The sequence below is a fragment of the Patiria miniata genome, unplaced genomic scaffold (genome assembly GCF_015706575.1).
Source record: "Patiria miniata isolate m_02_andy unplaced genomic scaffold, ASM1570657v1 HiC_scaffold_19, whole genome shotgun sequence".
In the NCBI taxonomy this organism is placed as follows: domain Eukaryota; kingdom Metazoa; phylum Echinodermata; class Asteroidea; order Valvatida; family Asterinidae; genus Patiria; species Patiria miniata.
Window position 1 is genome coordinate 8,318,770 of NW_024037057.1, and position 20,499 is coordinate 8,339,268.

At 40.8% G+C, this 20,499-nt stretch overlaps 1 protein-coding gene across 1 annotated transcript in view; it reads right to left on the reverse strand.

Moving 5' to 3' along the window:
- Nucleotides 1-20,499, reverse strand: part of LOC119725639 (MAM and LDL-receptor class A domain-containing protein 1-like) — an 89,109-nt gene that overhangs the window by 26,079 nt on the left and 42,531 nt on the right. Inside the window, exons 67-96 of the mRNA XM_038197118.1 lie at nucleotides 20,093-20,324; nucleotides 19,584-19,670; nucleotides 19,029-19,204; nucleotides 18,620-18,749; nucleotides 17,858-18,013; nucleotides 17,256-17,518; nucleotides 16,814-16,904; nucleotides 16,560-16,697; nucleotides 16,103-16,208; nucleotides 15,554-15,701; nucleotides 14,593-14,833; nucleotides 13,970-14,320; nucleotides 13,090-13,206; nucleotides 11,987-12,127; nucleotides 10,426-10,682; nucleotides 9,942-10,026; nucleotides 8,856-8,984; nucleotides 8,215-8,376; nucleotides 7,659-7,759; nucleotides 6,929-7,093; nucleotides 6,464-6,554; nucleotides 6,078-6,233; nucleotides 5,306-5,431; nucleotides 5,062-5,180; nucleotides 4,229-4,378; nucleotides 3,712-3,898; nucleotides 2,785-2,922; nucleotides 2,171-2,265; nucleotides 1,098-1,262; nucleotides 293-422 (exon numbers count right to left, since the gene is read on the reverse strand). Coding sequence (XP_038053046.1) covers nucleotides 293-422; nucleotides 1,098-1,262; nucleotides 2,171-2,265; nucleotides 2,785-2,922; nucleotides 3,712-3,898; nucleotides 4,229-4,378; nucleotides 5,062-5,180; nucleotides 5,306-5,431; nucleotides 6,078-6,233; nucleotides 6,464-6,554; nucleotides 6,929-7,093; nucleotides 7,659-7,759; nucleotides 8,215-8,376; nucleotides 8,856-8,984; nucleotides 9,942-10,026; nucleotides 10,426-10,682; nucleotides 11,987-12,127; nucleotides 13,090-13,206; nucleotides 13,970-14,320; nucleotides 14,593-14,833; nucleotides 15,554-15,701; nucleotides 16,103-16,208; nucleotides 16,560-16,697; nucleotides 16,814-16,904; nucleotides 17,256-17,518; nucleotides 17,858-18,013; nucleotides 18,620-18,749; nucleotides 19,029-19,204; nucleotides 19,584-19,670; nucleotides 20,093-20,324 — 4,633 coding nt within the window. The remainder of the gene's footprint in view (nucleotides 1-292; nucleotides 423-1,097; nucleotides 1,263-2,170; nucleotides 2,266-2,784; nucleotides 2,923-3,711; nucleotides 3,899-4,228; nucleotides 4,379-5,061; nucleotides 5,181-5,305; nucleotides 5,432-6,077; nucleotides 6,234-6,463; nucleotides 6,555-6,928; nucleotides 7,094-7,658; nucleotides 7,760-8,214; nucleotides 8,377-8,855; nucleotides 8,985-9,941; nucleotides 10,027-10,425; nucleotides 10,683-11,986; nucleotides 12,128-13,089; nucleotides 13,207-13,969; nucleotides 14,321-14,592; nucleotides 14,834-15,553; nucleotides 15,702-16,102; nucleotides 16,209-16,559; nucleotides 16,698-16,813; nucleotides 16,905-17,255; nucleotides 17,519-17,857; nucleotides 18,014-18,619; nucleotides 18,750-19,028; nucleotides 19,205-19,583; nucleotides 19,671-20,092; nucleotides 20,325-20,499) is intronic.

Here is a 20,499-nt window from a genome sequence, read left to right on the forward strand (position 1 = left end):
TCCAACTGCTGGCCATGTGTTGTGTCCTTGGGCAAGCCACTTCACCCCACTTGCCTCTTTCCCGCCATGGGTATAAATGGGTGACGGCATTAGCTGGGGAGTAACCTGCAATGGACTAGCATCCCATCCAGGGGGAATAGAAATATTCTCAGTCGTTTCATGCTACTGAAACCGGAGATAAACGCCGGCCTGATAGGCCATATTTGCTCATAACAGACTTTACTATACACGGCATAAAGTCGGTAAATTCAAAACCCATATTGAAATCTAACATTAAGAAATGTAATCCTACATGTCGGCGTCGCGTGGTCAGGGAGAGAGTTGGTCGGGTCCAACATGCAACTGGGAGTGAAGGAAACGTCGTCAATCATGATGTCAAAGTCACCGCTGGCTGCAGAGGAAGACGTTCCTTCAATGATGATCTGAAGGAAAGAAAGGAAAGCGTGCTGCATTTTTTTAAGACTATTCATGAACTCTCTTTAACATTCAAGGGACCACGTTTTTCTCACTGTACAATGCTGTATGTTGTATTTCCTAAATAAGGTTAATTTTGTGACATTTTTAAAGTAAAACTATCGTGTAATAAAACAAATTGGTTTCTTTTTTAAAGCTTTATACTGGAACAGAATGTATCGTTTCGGTTTGCGGTAACACAATGTGGTAATAACTACAGTCGCTCAGTAAATATTTAGTTCTGATAAAAACTTGTCCTGCTTATTATCAACTTTTGCTAAGTACAGTCCTGCTTTGGAATAGAATGATTTTTTTTTTTTTACATTTTAGGTCTAGTTAAAAACAGAAACTTGCAAATTCTGGTTGTCAGTGGCAACTAGGAACTTTTTTAATTTGATTATATCTGGGCCTCTTTCGATGTTTCTCATCGAATTCTGGGAATTTTTTTCCAATGGACATTTCTGGTCAAGTAACACATTACTTGGAAGGTACAACCACATTTCTGTTTATTTTTAGTATGTTCTTAATTCTGATAGAGTTGAAGTAATGGATTTTGGGACTGTTCAGGTTGAAAATAAATTCCCTGCAAACGACAAATCAGTATTACGATGTTCCTTCCTGATTTTCTACGACCAATTGCTGACCTTGAATTTAGCCTCGATGTCAATCCTCTCCTCTGCCCGTTTCCAGGAGTCGCCTTGACTACCAGAGATGGTCAGGATGGGGGATGGGAAATCCAGGGTGGAGTAGCGCTGGTAGACGGTCAGCTTACTGATGCTGGAGCCGTACATACGGTACCAGAAACGAACCTAGTAGATTGAACATTGGGAGTCGGGTTATAATAATGACGTGTATTTGTGATGCGATCCAGCTAAATGAGTAGTTTGTCAGAAACTTTCATTTGGAGATTTGGGCCAAAATAGGGCCACTTCTTCACATCACTTCATCACATCTCTTGGTGTTCCGACTTCCATAATTTTTGAACTAAAGATGGTATCAGCATGCGGTTTTCACAGCAGTAATGCTGAGATTGTGCTCTTTTCAAATTTGTAAAAAAAAAATTGACCAGGGTTGACAAACGACTCATTTAACTTGATTACATAACATTTATTGAGCACACGTATCCACCAGTATTGGTGCTCAAGGCGCTACATCATTATTATACCCTGCTCAAGATCATTGGGCCAATGAAACATTCCAAATACCATCTCAGCTCCCTGGGGAGTATACACCTTGATGCTGACGTTTTGGTGCAAAGCAGCTGAAATCAACCACAGTAACAATCTCTGCCCTCACAGGTACCCATTTTACTCCTGGGTGGGGAGAAGCAATGAGTGACAAAGTGCCTTGCTCAAGGGCATACGCACCGCAGCCCTAGCCCAGACTGGACTTGAACCCACAACCTGCAGAATTAGCCGCAAACTACGAATTCAATGCACCAGACCACAAGGCCACGGTGAAGGAACAGAGTTGATACACAGATGCTGTTATTTTTCAAAAATGAAATGATTAACATCCGAAAATTTGTAGAAGTTATTTTTTGGTCATAATTTCATTATTTCAACTTACTGAAAAACAAATTTGTAAAAAAAAAAAAAAAAAAAAAAAAAATTGCTACGGGCTTTACCCCTGGAAAATTTTATTTTTATGGAAACTAATATTTTATTTAACTCAAATAAAAGTTTGATGTAAATTACAATTCGCAAAGAACTTGTACCTTGCAGGATCCATCACGAGGCGGTTGTAGAAACACCACGCTGCTCAGTCTGGCTTTGAGGTTGACCTCGGTAGTACTTATGTATAGGAATGAGCCTAAGGGGCGGGGCAAGAGGTACAGAAGGAGGGGGAAGACCACAAAAGCATTTATGATGAAGTATAGGAGCTGACATTGAGTCACTTAAGTTGCCGACAAAGAGAGTACAATCCTAACCAAAGTCACAATGGTTGTAGCGTTGACCAATGCTGCAATAGGGGATAACTCGGGGAGGACACAGCTTTTTGTTTCGAATAAATTAAATATACCAACGGGGGGAAAATGACTACATTCACTTTAATAATCGACCGAAGACTGAAAAGTCTTTAAATAACAATCTTAATTACTGAATGCAAACAAAGTTGGATATCAAATATTAATATTGCACTACTGAAAAGGGATAAATTTTACATGTCTTTCCCTCAGTGTGTTGAAGTATTCAATTACCAAAAACTTCGAATATTTTTTAACTTTGCAGTGGAATGGCTAATTGCTTCGCACAGATAACCAAGTCCTCTTTCTAATGTCTCATAGTTCCTGTCTGATTTTACAATAACACTTCATATGTTTCTACATACCAGTCAGTGAGTTTGTAGAGTGATCGGGGTAGCCCAGCACAGAACCAGGCATTAATGACCATTCGATGTCATCATCATCAGAATCTTGCATCCAGTTACACAGACCCAACTCAAAGTCGCAACGTTCAAGGAAATTATCTGTCGCAAGAATTAAACACAAAACAAAAATATTTACAATACAGTAGCAACAAGTTAGGAATTAAATGAAATATATCGTCGTGTCCATGCAACAAGGTCGTATCTTCTAAAATGGGCCGTACGTGAAATGCGAGTTTCAGAATGTCAAAAGGTCATATCTCGCTTAAAATAACCCAGATGTACACACAAAGTCAATGGACGTTGAGATACAACCTTGTTGCACGGAGCGTATTTGCGCGAGATACGAATTTGTTGCAGAATAGAGTTATGACCTTATTGCACTGACGCGACGATATATTTCACTTTTTTATGATCGGAGGTCAGAAAAATAAGCCAAATCCAAGTTTTCCGTGAGAAATGAATTGTGGGAAAGAATTTTGGATTGAAGAAACCATGTGATGCTGAAAGCTGGACGTCTATTGGACTATAAAATTGCATGTGTTGTTTATCCAAAAAATGGATTGTAAAACAGTTCACGTCGGATGACACGCATACACGCAAAAGGTTTTGCGGTATTTGGAACGGATAACTGATAAACACGCAATGAGCAAGGCTGGAAATATCCGTCTGTGACCCGCTCGCAGCGAGCGAGGTCGGAAATATCAGGGTGTGCTACCCGCAGATGACGGCTGAACCCGTCTGGCATTGAGGTTCTTGAAAAACAATCCCGTCGGGTGTGCCTGGGTCCGGTCAATGTCAAAATAATCCCGGCGCAAACTGGTTAAGGCAAGTTGGCACAGGCACGAGCGAAACCTCGATTTGGCTCATAGCAAAACTTTATCCACTCACCGCATGCCAACTCATCAGAATTATCCCCACAGTCGTCGGAATAGTCACATTTCAGTGCATCCGGGATGCACACGCCATTATCGCAGACAAACTCGCAGGGGAGATTGGGGTCAAGCGTGCAATTCTCAAACGTGATGTCGTCGACGGCGATGGAGTCGATACTGGACACGTCTGCCTCAAACTGGATCTGATACAATAACAGAAAATGAAACGGTACAAACTTTTAATTAAAGTACGGTATTTGGCTTTGTACCTTAATTTTCTTATTTGGTATTGTACCCGTATTCTCTGACAATTTGTTTTTTAAAATTAACCACAAAGAGTAACTGACAAAATCGGGAACTGCCAACATAGGGCTGGATAGCTCATGTAGTAGAGCACTGGAACGGCAATCCGGAGGTTACAGGTTCAAACCCCGCTCCAGTCAGTTTCTTTGCTCAACGTTAAAATTTTAATTAACTGACAGTCTTCAAGCTTAATGAGAGAACTTCTTTAAGTGCTCTCTAGGAATCCATACCCTGAAGCTGTATCGACGTCGTCCGATGCCAACGTTAGCCTCCCGCCATTGGGGGTCCAGCCCTGACCCCGTAGGATGCCACAAGTCGGCAACGTCTGACGGCGCCGTAGCATCAAGGGCCTTGAGGGTCAGACTACCTCCTGAGACCATCTGCGATCAAATACAATCATAAAATCAGAAGGGTATGTAGTGGAGGAGAGGGTGGGGGTGGAGGAGGAGGGGTAAAGGGGGTTTGGTGGGGGACGGATTGGCAAGGGGACAAATTTGAGGGAGGGGATTGGGTGGGGAGGTGATGGAAGGGGGTGGGGAGGAGATGGAAGGGGTAAGGGTCAGGTGGAAGAAGCAGTGGGAGGGAGGGGAGGAAAGGGGTTTGGAGAGGGTAACTATCACGAAACTTGATGGGTAACTTGGCAAACCTAACATTTTGCATCCATAAAAAAGGCTCTCTTTCAATGATGAATATAATAACATGTATTATTTATATCAAATTATAGGTTTTTGCCCTTCACCGACGTATCCCCAGCAAAAGTTGGGAAAAATCACTTGGGTGGGACTCGAACCCACAACCTCCTGCTTTCTAGTGCAGACATCTTACCACTCAAACCAGTCAACCGATCCCATTAGCTTGGTGGTCGAGTGGTAAGACGTCTGCACTAGAAAGCAGGAGGTCGTGGGTTCAAGTCCCACCCGAGTGATTTTTTCCAACTTTCACTCGGGAGGTAACACACGGAGTATACAGTGTTTATACGTCGGTGCAGGGCAAAATCCTAATTTGATTTACATCATCCCGACGCAAACATTCCATCTTATGAATGTATTATTTAAATACTTACGTAGTTCACAAACCAGAACTTGATCTTGCAGAGGGCACTGGTGGGGCTGAGTAGAGGACTCTCTAGGATGACAGGACTGGCAAAGAGACCGCTGCCTGGACCGATCTTCATGAAGAAACCTGGAGGCAGTGGGGCAAGGCAAATCCAGTTAAGAAAATTGCAATGGGCTCCATGCAACCATTTCCGAATGTTGTGAACGTTTACCAAGTTTGAGAAATTCTGTTAAATGTTTTTAATGATGTACCTGATCCGGAGGTGTGGTCGCCACTGGGGATGAGTGATGGCGCCCCCTGTTGGCGAGACCAGGCCAGGTTCCCCGTGCTGATATCGCTGTAGCCACACTGGTCCAATGGTTCAAAGTTGCAGGATCCTGTAGGTTTTAGAATAATAACAATTATATGGGGGGGTTGGTGGAGAGGTCCCTTCTTTGTGATTTGAGTCATGATGGACTTGTGATTTTACTTGTGACTTGCCTTGTGATTGACTTGTGATGGACTTGTGATGGACTTGTGATTGGCTTGTGATTTGGCTTGTGATTTGACTTGTATGGACTTGTGATGGACTTGTGATTAAACTTGTGACTTAACTTCTGACTTGACTTGTGATGGACTTGTGATTGACTTGTGATCTGACTTGTGATTTGACTTGTGATTTGACTTGTGATATGACTTGTGATTTGACTTGTGACTTAACTTGTGACTTGACTTGTGATTTGACTTGTGATGGACTTGTAATGGACTTGCAGTTTGACTGTGATATGACTTGTAACGTCACTTATTGTGATTTAAGTTATGACTGACTTGTGATAAACTTGTGACTTGACTTTTGACTTGACTTGTGATGGACTCATGACTGACTTGTGATGACTTGCAGTTTGACTGTGATATGACTTGTGACCTCACTTGTGAATTGACTTATGACTGACTTGTGATGGACTTGTGATTGGCTTGAGATCTGAACTGTGATGAACTCAACAACAACTCCAGCGTAAGACTCAATAAAATAAGCCGTCTTACCGCAATTGGTTTCATCCTCGCCTCCGGGGCAATCAGTCGTCCAATCACAGCGCTGCGTTTGGTTGATGCATTCCCCAGTCACGCACTGCCAGTTGTTCTTACCGCACGGACCGACTGTAGTCGTGGGCATTCTTGTCGGACCGACCGGGAGGGTATCTGTTATGACAAAAATAAAATAATAAATGCTCTTCAACAATAAACAAATGTTGTATATAGTGTGATTTCTAACTTCTTAATGTTTTAAAATAAACCACAAGGGGAAGCCGCCAACATAGAGCTGGATAGCTCAGTTGGTAGAGCACTGAAACGGCAATCCGGAGGTCGCAGGTTCAAACCCTGCTCAAGTCACTTTCTTTCTTCAACTGTAAAATGGTTCGTGTACTTACTTGTAGATCGTTTACAGTCAGGAGTGAATGAAGTGTCGTCGATAGCAATGTCGCCGTTTGGACCGTTGCCAACCACGGCTTCCAAAATCACCTAGAACGAATCAGTAAAGTTATGTGTAAACGCCGGGGGCAATGTCATTCTGCTGCCAAAAGTTAGCAGAAACGCTGCACTGAAATACCAACAATTATCACATAATAAATATCAAACAAACAAGGCAAACATTTTCTCATAGTATACAACCATTGTGCCAATGATTTATTTTAAATTGTATTACGTTGTGTTTGTTTTACTGACAACTCCATAAAAATTGGGCGGTTTCGGGTGCTACAGTGAGTAAAAGGCAAGGCAGTTTGCAGCAGTATAGTTACTAAAGGGATAAACAAGTTTGACTGAAGGATTGCATTTTCCAAGATTTGTTGGCAAGTTTGCTCTTTTGTGCGAGCTGGTCACTAAGCTCTCCTTACCTGGAAATCTTGGGCCGAGGTTAGAACCACATCAATCCTCTCCCAGTAGTCCCCTACGTCACCGGTGCGAGAGTACAGGAGGCTTTCATCACCGTTGACTTCCGTCCAAGTTTTGATCCTGACGGTGTCGATGTCGGCGCCAAACATGTGGAACCAAAGACGAAGCTAAAAACAAAATTAGAAAAATTGCTTCGATTTTAATATTTTGGCTAACAGTTTCATACCTGACGAAAGAAAAATCTTAAAGTTGAACAAAGAAATTGACTGGAGCGGGGTTTGAAGCTCTGAACTCCGGCTTGCCGTTCCGGTGCTCTACCAACTGAAATATCCAGCCCTGTGTTGCGGTTCCCCATTTTGTCAATGTCTTTGTTCAATAAAAAATTATTAACAAATTGGAGTTATACTAGAAAATTGATGAAGAGTCTAACACCAAGTGTGACCAAGTGGTTAGGGGTTGTGGCTCATGATCAGAGGGTCAGGGGTTCAAATCCAGCTGTTGGTCATATGTTGTGTCCTTGGGCAAGCCACTTGACTGCATTTACCTCTCTGCACCCAGAGTATAAGAAATAGGTACCAGTATTAGCTGGCGAGTAACCTGCACTAGTCTGGCATCTTCGATATTCAAGTACAAAATTTCTGGGAATAGACAAACACCGATCCGATGAGACACGCTTACTTGAGAGAGGATGTACAAACAAACACATATAGTCTGACAAATGTGGTCTGGTACCTGACAGTCTTCTCCTGTCTGCACAGCTTGTATTGTTGGGCTTGCTAGGCGAGCCTTATCGCCGCCACCTTGGCTACTGGCATCAATGTAAACGTAACTTCCTGCATATTAACAACAAAAACTTGCTGTTAAGGATATATTGACCAAGAATCAATGTTCAAGCAGCTAGTAGCACCAACAGTCTTGAGCTCAGCAAAAAAATTGCTTTGTAAAAACGAGCATCCATTCAGGCTTTTCAGAAAAAAAAATTGAAAATTATTTCCTTTTCAAATCTGAAATTGTCATGTCTCCATCTAAAAAAAAAGGCCAAGCACTTTATTTTTCCAGTGCAAGTCAACTTATTACTGGACTCAAATGTACTCATGTTTGTTATCTGAGTTTAGAACACAATGTTTTTTTTCTGTACAATTTCAGTAAAAAGTGTTTAGTTTTGAAATGAATATTAAATTGGAAAGACATATAACAAAATTTGCCTTCTGTCCTCATTCCTGCCACTAAGTGTGAAATGAATTAAACAATTTAAAATTTAAATAGCTAAGAGAAACATTCTCCTTACCTGTAGGTCCATTAGTTGTGTGATCACGCAGCGGGCCGGTGGCCAGATCGCCACTCGCTGGCCCAGATGTTCTCGACCAATCAAAATCATCGTCCTGTAACTGCTGCCAATCACAGAAGTTGGCATCAAAATCGCATCGGTCGTAGGACGCTTGAGGGGCATCTAACAACAACAAAAAAACGGAAGCAGTGATTCATTAAGATAACAAATACAGAAATGAACGTTAACATCTCTAACTGATGGAAAATAGTGAAACCTGAAAATTTAATTTTCTTTTCATAATAAAAAAAAGGGGATTCTATCAAAAGGCATTCAAAATCGACAACAATGGGATGTCTTTATTCAATAATGGTCCAAAATTATTTCTCCTGATCACATTTGAACAGTGCAATTTATTGTAAAACTTGACAAAAGAGTTCTGTAATTTAGACGTTCAGCAAATTTACCTCATGATGATTCTGGATATTAGAATTTAATCATATAAATGGGCTACTTGGGAGTATTATGATGTAAACTTCACCAAAATATGAAGGACTACTGATATTTATTGTACTGAAGGAGTACTGAGAAAAATTCAACGGGACTCATGTAACTTTTTTCTTTGTTGTTTGTTTATTTATTTATTTTCTTTGTTTACTTACTACAAACTGAGAGAGCTTCATCGGAGTAGTCTCCGCAATCATCGCTGAAGTCACAGACCCGATCGTTGTTGACGCAAGCCCGGCTGGCACAGCGGAACTGGTTGGTACCACAGTTGCCTGATACAGGCTCTGAAATTAGTTTTCAATAAAAATATAAAAATTCATTATTATTATTATTATTAATCATTTCTGGTAATGAAACCAAGGATTCCTCAAAAGCGCCCTAGGCACTGTAGCTCGCAAGCCTGAAGAAACCTGTGGAGAGAAGACAATGAGAAGAAATTACAGTTTTAGAGGTGGGAGGAAAAGCCCAGAAGAAAATTCTGCGGAAAACCCACGGAATCAGGCAGGGACTGAAAACCCAATCTAAATATTGGCCCAAGCGGGATTCGAACCCGGTCACAGCGGTGGAAGGCGAGGAAAGTACCGCTACGCCAACCCGACTCCAAACGAGAACAATGACAAACTCAAGGGTTTTGAACTAGTGCCACAATGCTATTTTGAAAGGGGAGCGTCTAAGAGTAAAGCCGTGTCCGATTTACTTGGCTACGGCTTAGAATTACACACGAGTCTATGGGAAGTGACTGCAGCCACTACCATAGCCACGTTATTTGGACATGACCTAAGACACCATTCAGGGCTGTATTTAAACAAATTCTCGTCGATTTTTAGAATTTATTGAAAGTATCAACTTTCTTTTTCAGGGGAGGATGGGATCTCAGTGAGGGCTATTGACCATTATCATGTTGCGGCCATCTTGATTTTTCCCATTCAAATCAACATAACCAAAGCGAGGCTGGAAGGAAAAATAGTCTGGTTCCTTATTTGCACAAAATACAGTATCATTCAGTACTGTTATAGGATACAGGGAACATGACTGAAATGGTGGCAGCATGATAAAGGTCTATTGTCCCAATTTCTACACCCACTTTTCAGGCTAAAATTAAGCATTCTTGTAAAACATCTTTCACTGACACATTATGGCGTTTTTGTGTTGGTTTTTTGGGGGGGGGGGGGAGGGGGGAGGGAATGGATATTTTTTATTTACCAATGTTCCCGAGGCAAACCAAAAAATTGAGACCATACCTGGGACCCCACAGCCACTGAAGCTGATGTCATCAATAGCTATGTCACCAAGAACGCTGAAACTACGATAGGCTTGGAAGACAACCTGCAAGTGGAAAAATAGAGAAAATCACTATAATGCACAAAAATATGAAGTCATTTCTAATCATTCTTTCAATACTTATTGCCAAGACAATGCATACCAAAAACAGTTGGGATTCGAACGTGGGTCAAAGAAAGAATTTGCACATTTTTTTATTTTTTTATTTTTTAATGGCAAAGGTGTGAAGTAAAAAATGAGGAAATCAGCTGATCCGAGGAAACGTTACATTCTTTGGGTTAACGGAACTGTCAATAGAGTCAATACATCACGCACACAAAATGTGTGTAAAAGACATTAGCGTGTGATTCAGTGCGTGATTCAGCGCACATACTCCATTCGTTTGCACTACGCTTTCTGGTTAAATGACGTCACACTTTGGTACTCTATAGGCCCAGAACTTACCGAGAAATCGTTAGGAACTCGGCCGATGGGCGCCACTGCCTCGTTCCACCGGTTCCCATGGTCCCCGCTTAGCTGCAATGGGTACAGCACGTAGTACGTCTCCACTAGGAACACGGTCAGGGTACCGATGTCCGACCCTTGCATGTGGTACCAGAAGCGTAGCTCACAGCTGGCGGCCGAGTTGCGGAGGGTGGGGCTGTGTAGCTCCGCCCACGCGGCACCGGCGTTGGAGTTGGAGTCCACGTACATATACCATCCTGGACGATACAAGGTAGGAAATTGATTTGTGTCCAATTTCACTCACTAAAATTTAGACACATTTTTTTAATTTTTTTTTTTGTAATAATTGAAGCTTAAATGTCATTATGAACAATACAAGGTAGAAAATTGATTTTGGTACAATTTCACTCACTAAAATTTAGACACTTTTTTTTTTTTTTTTTTTTTTTTTAAATTGAAGCTTAAATGTCATTATGGACAATACAAGGTAGAAAATTAATTTGTGTACAATTTCACTCACTAAAATTTAGAAACATTTTTTTTTTTTTTTTTTTTTTTAAATAATTGAAGCATGTCATTATGGACAATACAAGGTAGGAAATTGATTTGGGTCCAATTTCACTCACTAAAATTTAGAAATTTTTTTTTTTTTTTTTTTTAAATAATTGAAGCATGTCATTATGGACAATACAAGGTAGGAAATTGATTTGTGTCCAATTTCACTCACTAAAATTTAGACACATTTTCTTTTTTTTTTTTTTTTTTTTTTAAATTGAAGCTTAAATGTCATTACGGACAATACAAGGTAGAAAATTGATTTGTGTCCAATTTCACTCACTAAAATTTAGACACATTTTTTTTTTTTTTTTTTTTTAAAAATTGAAGCTTAAATGTCATTATGGACAATACAAGGTAGAAAATTAATTTGTGTACAATTTCACTCACTAAAATTTAGACACATTTTTTTTATTTTCGTATTTTTTTTTTTAATAATTGAAGCTTAAATGTCATTATGGACAATACAAGGTAGAAAATTGATTTGGGTACAATTTCACTCACTAAGTTTTAACACATTTTTTTTATTTTCGCTTTTTTTTTTAATAATTGAAGCTTAAATGCCATTGAATGCCACAGCTGACAAAATGCCACTAAATGCTTCAGAAGTGAATTTTGTAGCAGCAATGTTTTCAATTGGAGATTTAACATTCCATGAAATTAATAACAATATTTTGACCATGAAAGCTGTGCCTTTGGTTCGAATCCGGTCTTAATATTATTGGGTTTTTGTTAAACAGTGAACTACGAAAGCCTACCTCAGGAACCATATTTTCACTGAAGCACCTAAAGTGATAAACGTTTCGACTTTTTTTTTAGATTTGTATCCAAAACTCCACTTTTCCAAAGCTTAAACAACATCAAGCACATTCCAACGTATCAGCTTTAAAAAAAAAAAAGATTCATATTTTGAAAACTTCAAAACATTTAAAATAGCGCTGCGTTCTTCCACTGCATAGAAAGGGCAGACGAGTCCCATAAACGACATAGCTGAACAATAACTTGCCTTGTGCGGTGAGCGTGGTGTGATCATAAGTGGGTCCCGTGTTCTGGCTAGGAGTGGCACCCCTGTATCGCACCCAGGTGAAGGACCCATTGTCATAGTTGACCCAGTTGCACTGGTCCGACTCAAAGGTACACTGGTGACCTAGAAAAATATAATGGGAAAATAGAAAGGTAAAACAGAAAGAAAGAAAACATTTAACGGGAAGGGTTTGTCTATTGGTTTGTGCAATTGTCTGATCAATGCTGAAGCAGTGATCAGAAAATACGTTATTTTCCCTAACCCTCCAGGGTATTTTGACTAAAAAACCCACCAAACACAGCAACATGTAACACTTGTCTAAGTGACAAGCCTGCCCAGTGTAGCAAGATCCATCAGGTCAAAAGTATCACGGCCAAATAGCCTCAGAGTCTGTGGTCACCAACTGCGGCAGGATACAACTGTGGCATTGTTCAATGGGACTAGCTCTCATTGTCTCAGGATTGGCGGGTTATGCACTGTTGGCGGCTAAACTGCAGCAAGGTCTCACAGACTTTACAGGGTTGGGGTTAAAGCTATAGTCCATCATTTGTAATTAGTGCATTTTGTTCGTTTGAAGCAACAAACGTGTTCAAAATCTAATGAAGGATACTGAACAACTTACTTGATGAAGTTTCAGCTCAGCTTCAGCTGTATATTCCGAGAAAAACAGCATTCTAAGATCTCAATTTCAAATCAAAAGTTACTGAATCATGTTTTAAATTGTTTTGAATTGCAGCTATACGCGACGTCGCGCACTGGTCCGACGAATTATAACAACCGCGCACGCGTGTGCGTCGTTCCAATACTTGTGCGCGCTGCGCCGAATAACAAAACGAACTACTAAATTTAAATTTTCCTACGGTGCTTCTTAAAAATCACCGTTGGAAATGCCTTCTTTCGTTGATTACTTCAAAATGACAGCTTGCCAGAAAGAATCATTTCACAGGGAGTTTAGTTCCCTTACTATCTTTCAACCAAGTTTGTTTTTCAACAATAATTACGCCAGTTACTTTTCGGATGGCTGCAAATGATGGACTATAGGCTTTAAACGAAATGAAAAATGGAAATAGCAGTTTTCTTTTTACCACACGCTTCCTCGTCTTTTCCATTGCTGCAGTAGTTGTTGAAGTCGCAGGTCTGAGCCCGAGATGCGCAATTGCTGGTGCCGTCATCACAAGTTGTGAAGCATGGATCAACAGGATCTGAGAAAAATTTGGAGAAAATGAGAGAACAGTCAGTCAGGGATGAGGGGCAGTACCACCACAAACTGCCCTACAAGTTTAGCCCTGGGTTCAATTTCACGGCGCTGCTAAGCACAAAAATTGGCTTAGCGCAAACAAATTCTGGTTTATAAAACCATGTTACCAGCCAAAACTCCATGTGATTGTCATGCTAAGCAAACAACAGCTGAATACTAATCCCGAGCAATATACCTGACGTGGAGTTTTGGCTGGTAACCTGCTTTTAAAGGCCAGGCTATTTTGTGCTAAGCAACTTTTTGTGCTTAGCAGCGCCGTGAAATTGGCCCCAGGACTGCCCCCCCCCCAAAAAAAAATCAGTACAGTTTGATAGATTCGTCATAATAAATCCATAAAATAATGGTAAAGATTTTAAACTGTGAGCGTGAAACTAATACTCTAACTTGTTGCTCAGTTCATAGGGGGGACGAGCCTGTGTTCACAGGAACGGAGTGCCCATCTCTCTTTCGTTAGCGATTGGGCCAGACTCATATGCTGCTGTGGGGGGATCGCCACACCTCCTCCACAGCGAGTCTGTTACCTTCCCAGCATTGAATAATGTCGGTACCCATTTAACACCTGGGTTGAGAGGAGTAATTGAGGTATTAAGTACCTTACTCAAGGGCACAACACGCATATCCGCGGCGAGGCTCGAACCCACAACCTCACGATCATGAATCATGTGCTCTACCGCTAGACCAAATGTGCCCACATCTCATAAGCCTACCTGGACATATTCCATTGCTCACAACGATATCATCGATTGCCATATCGCCAGAGAAAGATGACCCAATCACGGCCTGGAAGGTCAGCTCAAACGGCGAGGTGCCGTCCGGCGAGGCGGTCACCCTTCCCAGTCTCCAGACGTCGCCCTTGTCATCGCTCACCGTCCAGACGATCTCGCCCGGAGACGAGGAGTAGATGGGCAAGGTCCAAACATTGAGGGTGCCCATCTGACTGCCGTACATGTGGTACCAGAACTCTAGGCAGTAGTCGCCATCGTCAAAGACTCCAGAGATCAGGTAGGCGTAGTCGCCTTGCTGTCTGGGCGCAGAGGCCTCGGCATACAGATAAGTACCTGGAAGTTGTGAAGAGAGTTAGGATAAATACCTAAAAGTTGTGAAGTTAAGTTAGATGAGATTTGAAGGTTTGCATGGTGGAAAGATACTAAGACAAGATGAGTTTGAGGTAGCACCATGTGAATAAATCTCTTTTGTGAGTATGTGTGGCTCTGAAAAGAACCTGAGGGACTCCCTCGTCATTTGTGCGGGGCGGTACGATAAGTACATTTTTCAGGTTGGGTGGATGTATTTCACTACATTATTAGAGATTTGTTTTTAATATTCTCACCGTAAGCACTTCCGAGGGTATGATCCACGGACGGTCCCGTGCTATCAGACAATGTCGCCCCCTGTTGACGCATCCAGTCAAAGTAGTCCACGTAATCCTCTGCGTTCTTCCATGTGCACGTGTCGCCCGTCTCGAAGTTGCAATCGCCGAAGGGATTGCAAGGGCCGTCGTCACGGAAACGGATGTCATCGATGGAGACGTCCCCTTGCCACGACAAGCCAGTCACTGCCTCAAAGACAATCTGGAAAAAGACAAAAGAGGTAGTATTTTTCATAATTGGCGCTGTAGTTAAGTAAATCACAAGTTAAATCAAAAGTACATCACAAAATATTCACCAGTCAATCACAAGTCATTCAAAAGTCAATCACAAATAAATTACAAGTCATCACAAGTCATCACAAGTCATCACAAGTCAATCACAAGTCAATCACGAGTCACCACAGTACAAGTCCATCACAAGTCCATCACAACTATTATCACAAGTCCATTACAAGTCCATCACAAGTCATTCAAAAGTCAATCAAAAGTCAATCACAAGCCAATCACAAGTCAATCACAGGTCAATCACAAGTCAATCATAAGTCATCACAAGTTTATCAACAGTCCATCACAAGACAATCACAAGTCAATCACAAATCACTCACAAGACAATCACAAGTCAATCACAAATCAATCACAAGTCAATCACAAAATAATCACAAATCAATCACAAGTCCATCACAAGTCCATCACAACTATTATCACAAGTCCATTACAAGTCCATCACAAGTCATTCAAAAGTCAATCAAAAGTCAATCACAAGCCAATCACAAGTCAATCACAGGTCAATCACAAGTCAATCATAAGTCATCACAAGTTCATCAACAGTCCATCACAAGACAATCACAAGTCCATCATAAATCAATCACAACTCAATCACAAGTCAATCATAAGCATAAGATTGATAAGTTGGTGCTTTTACCTGAAAGTCTGTCACAGATGAGACAGTGACTTCAGCCACGTACCACTCGTCATAGAAAGAATAATCCTTGGTCCATAGCTGAACGTAGTTGTTGGAAGCTCTGGTGTAGACAGTTAGCGTGCCAATGTCAACTCCGAAATTATGGTACCTTGATGAGTAAAAAAAATGGGAGTTTCAATGGGATGCAAGCATTCATTGCGACTAGTAAAATTGGGTCTACAGACAAAGCAGGCAAATTCTTAACTGTTGAAAACAGTCACTTGTTTGATTTTGACTGAAAGGACTACTTGGCACAGAATGTATGTTTGCATAGGAGGCTTAATAAGCAAAAAGTGAAGTTAATGACAAACTGTCTAATGTTTTTATTCTTTAAAGTTTCAAAATCTTACAAATTTTCCACGTTTTTAAAATGTATATATCGCCTTTTGGAAATACACTCTTTATCTATTTGTATCATTTACCAAATTATATTTCAGCAAAAGGAAAAGGAGATAGTATTGCATTGATCATCAAAAACTTTGGAAAATATATAATTTGTTTCATTTGTACCAAAACTGCAAGCAGCGTCCCGTGGTAGCAGGATAGACCGGGCTGTCCAACCGTGTCACGTCACCTGGTACCCTGGGAGATGACATCTCAGCATACATGTAATGACCTGAAGATGGTTACCAGGGGAAATGAATATTAAAAGCAAGAAATGATATTAAAATATCAAGAACTATCAATATTAATATGAAGTTTTTTAATGTCAACATTTTAAATATTTTTTATCACATAAACGGTGTATATTTACCTATGAAACAGTTCATATCAATTTTGTTAAGAATTTTGTAATAAACAAAAATACTTGGCAAGCGCAACCTTGTAAAGTACGTAAGCTATTTTGCTTAGTATTTTTTTCTACTTTTTGTCAAATCTCAAATCCAAATGTGCATTTTCGAATGCTTAGTGTCTCAAAAGTAAGCTTTTTTTTACTCAGTATATTCAAGTTCTGCAAGGAACTTACCTAAGTCAGTCAAGTAGGTGTGGTCAGTGGCCGGTCCGGTTCCCTGACTCGGCGTACCACCCTGATTCAGCGTCCAATCAAAATCTTCCGTGGAGTCTTGCGTGTAACCGCACAGACCATTCTCAAAATCACAAAGAACTGTCAGAAATGGACAAGAAAAAACTTACTTGCAGAGCTGTATTGAAGCTGTCAAAAAATAAATAAATGTATAAAAAAAGTTTAAAAAGTAAATTTCAATTAAAATTTGTTATCACCTCCTGCTGGGCATGGTCCTGCGTGGAATGTGATGTCATCCAGTGAGATGTCGCCTTGGTAACTCGGCCCGGCAACGCCCTCCAAAATAACCTGCGTACAAAATAAGTATCATCGTCTGACATTTTTTCATAAATCGCAAAACCTGCAATGAGTTCTGAGCAAGTATACATTTTAACAAATCACATTTTTGCAAAACTTACCATATCCCATATCAAATTTTGAAATAAAAGAAAATTTAGGCAAATATGCATACATTTGCATAAATTTGCATACCCCATATGAAGACTGCTTCACTCCTATCCAAACAAATATCAATTTTAGAAAGTTGAATGTATGTACATAATTTGCATAAATTACCATATTTAATGAGTCCACTTCATTAATAAGTTAAATAAAAGCAAATCCAGAGTCATTTACATAAATTTGCATAAATTAGCATACCTGATATCGACCAGTCTCCAAGAAGTGTATCATTCCTTGGTTCCACTGCGGTCCAAAGGAACCCATTTTCTTCCAGACTAGCGTCTGGACTCCCCCGGTGTAGGTTAGGGTGTAGATGTTGAGATACGCAACGTGGGGGCCGTACATGTGGTACCAGAATTCCATGCAGTAACCAGCGCTCGTCGCGTCGTTGAAGTATTGCGAGGAAAGACAAGCTGTATCGTTCTCTGCCTGACCCGTGACCTCTATGTATACGTAGTGACCTGTGGTGATGAAACCGGAGAATAAAATGACCGAATTAAAGCCAAGATTTTTCTAAAATGCCAAAAGGGGTAGGGTGAGAGCAAATTGACCTATCGCGGTAGAATCGCGTCAATGCAGCTTGCGAAATATTGTCCAATTACATGATATACAAATAAGTGCGGAACGTGCAAAATCTGACACAAACAAAACTTAATGTACAAAATTCCATAGAGTTGTCTAAGGGGCGTGGCTAACTCGCAAACGGCGATATGTCAGTTACTGTGAAAGGCAAGGCAGACAACACTAGAAAGGATGGATTGAAAGGATAACTTTTACTCATGGTCTGGACCCAGACTCACCATTAGCATCTCCGATTGTGTGGTCTCCAGCGGGACCGGTCCCGGTGCTCCCTGTGGTGCCTGTAGCCAGCGTCCAGTCAAACTGGTCGACTGGGCTAGCCACCTGTGTCCACTGACATATCCCTTGCTCAAAGTCGCAGTCGTGGGAGTTGGGTGCTGAAGAGAAACAAGTTTGAATATTTTTTTTAATTCTATTTTTGCTCTTACTGGAAATATGAAAAACTTGTTGGCATAAATTTTGTGTGCAATTTAGACAGCATCTTAAAGTAATCTAAAAAAAAAATGTTAAAAAATAAGCCAATTAAATAAAAAGCCCTCAAAAATAATTAACTCATTGGGGTTTAGTAAACTTTGTTCCGAGCCAATGTGGCACATCAGACCGACGCCGATTCCAGATGACATGAAACAACTGTGAATATCATTCTATTCTTCCAGGATGGGATACCAGCTAATGCTGGTATCCATTCATACTCCTTGGTACAGAAAGGCAAATGGTCGTGCAGTTGCTTGCCCAAGGACACAAACACAGCCAGCAGCTGGATTCAAGTCCCTGATCCTCTGATCATGAATCACAAACTCACTAGGCCAAATCCCATTCTTGGTTGTGAGAAATTGGGGAAAAGTGGCTTGCTTAAGAACACACCTTTCGGTCAACCCCTGACCCTCTAATCACTAAGCCACACTCCCCTACTCCCTAGATGTAGAGGTATTAATGTTTGCCCTCCCCCTTCCTAAAAAAATCATGGATCTATCCTAACTTACGGTATGTTGGTGGCGGTGACGGGGTAGTCGGTGGTGGAATGGTGGATGGGCATATTCCATCAGCTATCTCAATATCATCAAGGGCGATATCACCCGTGAAGTCAATCCCAACTACACCCTCGAAAATCACCTGCGTGAACAAAAATTAAAGTGTTTTGAGTTTTGAAACAATTTTAACTTATCCAACATTGGGTTTTTGTCTTTCGATTATTATATTTTAAATAATGACCGTCCACTCAGAGCTGTCTGAAAGCTTGGACAAAAAATATTTTCAAATTTAGTTGGAGGGAATCGAACCCATGACCAGCCGTTTACTTGTGATGTCTTAACCACTTGCCCATCATATGAGTTTCGGCCAGGTTCAAGTCCAACCAAACCATAACCTTGTGAACTTTAACCTCTGACCTACCCAGAACTGCTCATTGGAGGAGAGAGTTAGTCTCCCTTGCAGCCACACGTCGCCTTGCTCCCCATTTTTAGACCAGAGAGTTTGATTGTTGGGATAGATGCTGGGTGTCTGCGTGTACACTCTCAGAGTGTTGATATTGCTGCCGTACATGTGGTACCAGAACGAGAGGCACTTTCCTGAGAAATTAAAAAGACAAAAAAAATGAACTTAACAAAATTGTCCTTTTGAAATACAAAAGCATGCATAAAGAGCAAGTCAGTGAAAATTGTTACGGTGATATCTTTGCCATATCTGTATCCTGAATTCAAATCCAACTTCACTTTTTGGTTTACGATGAGAGTCACTCCCTAAATCTGAAGGACATTATTTTCTATTCTGTTGGATTTGTGTTTCCATCGCTTTCAATTATCTTCAAGAGAAGAGTCTTCAAGAAGATGGCACTGATGAAATATGAACATTTAGATGGGGCAAAAGATACACAGAGTTTAACATCATTATCAGACAATGGTATGCTGTGTTGGTCATTTTTTCTTTCAATTTCTAACGGAGCTTTACCCGATGTGGGATCGAGTCGCTCACTCAGGAGCCAGGCTCTATCGCCGGAGACTCGCGGAGAGGAAGTCTCAATGAACACATAGAAGCCTGAAAAAAAACAAAGATAGTGATATGAGTTTGTGCATAAAACAATTAACTGTTTTGAGTGTGGAAATTATGATAATAATAATAATAATAATAATTTGGGAGGCTAATCATCCTTACTCGCAGCTGGTATGCTGAATTGCAAAGGACGCGGCTACAACGTGGTCGGGCCGCTGGCACGTAAAGGTGCCTATGGCTGCCGGCCACATCGACCCATATATGACCACGGAGCACAGCCTGAGATCGAAAGTGTTTGATTTTTCCGGAGAGAGGAAACTGGAGAGCCCAAAAAAAAACCTCATCTATTGGCTCAAAAAGGTACATGTCAGAGACAGCAAGAGGGATATATCGGTTCAAATGTCATAGCTGATTGCTTCTGTCTACATTAAGCAATTATTCTTTGCAGAAAGATTTAAAATACCTACCCCTCCCCGTGTTGGTTGTGTGATCGACGGCCGGGCCGGTGTACGAACTTGGCGTACCACCAGCACCCCTCAACCAATCAAAATCGTCCCCTGTCTTATCGTTCGTCCAACCGCAAAGACCTCTTTCAAAATCACAGAGGCCTTCTGATTGGCAGACGCCATCTCTGACACCGATGTCATCCAGAGCTATGTCACCCATTGTGGGGGATCCAACCTGGGTTTCAAAGACAATCTGGAAAAAAAAAGGATACAAATGATCAAGACCAAATATTTCATATGGAAAAAAACAAGACTAACAATCGTAATGCTCACTAAAGAACCAATGCAGTGAAAGAATGAGATACGAAAGAAACGTATAAATGAATTGAATTTTAAAAAAGTATGCTGAAATGAGCAACTAGCAAACT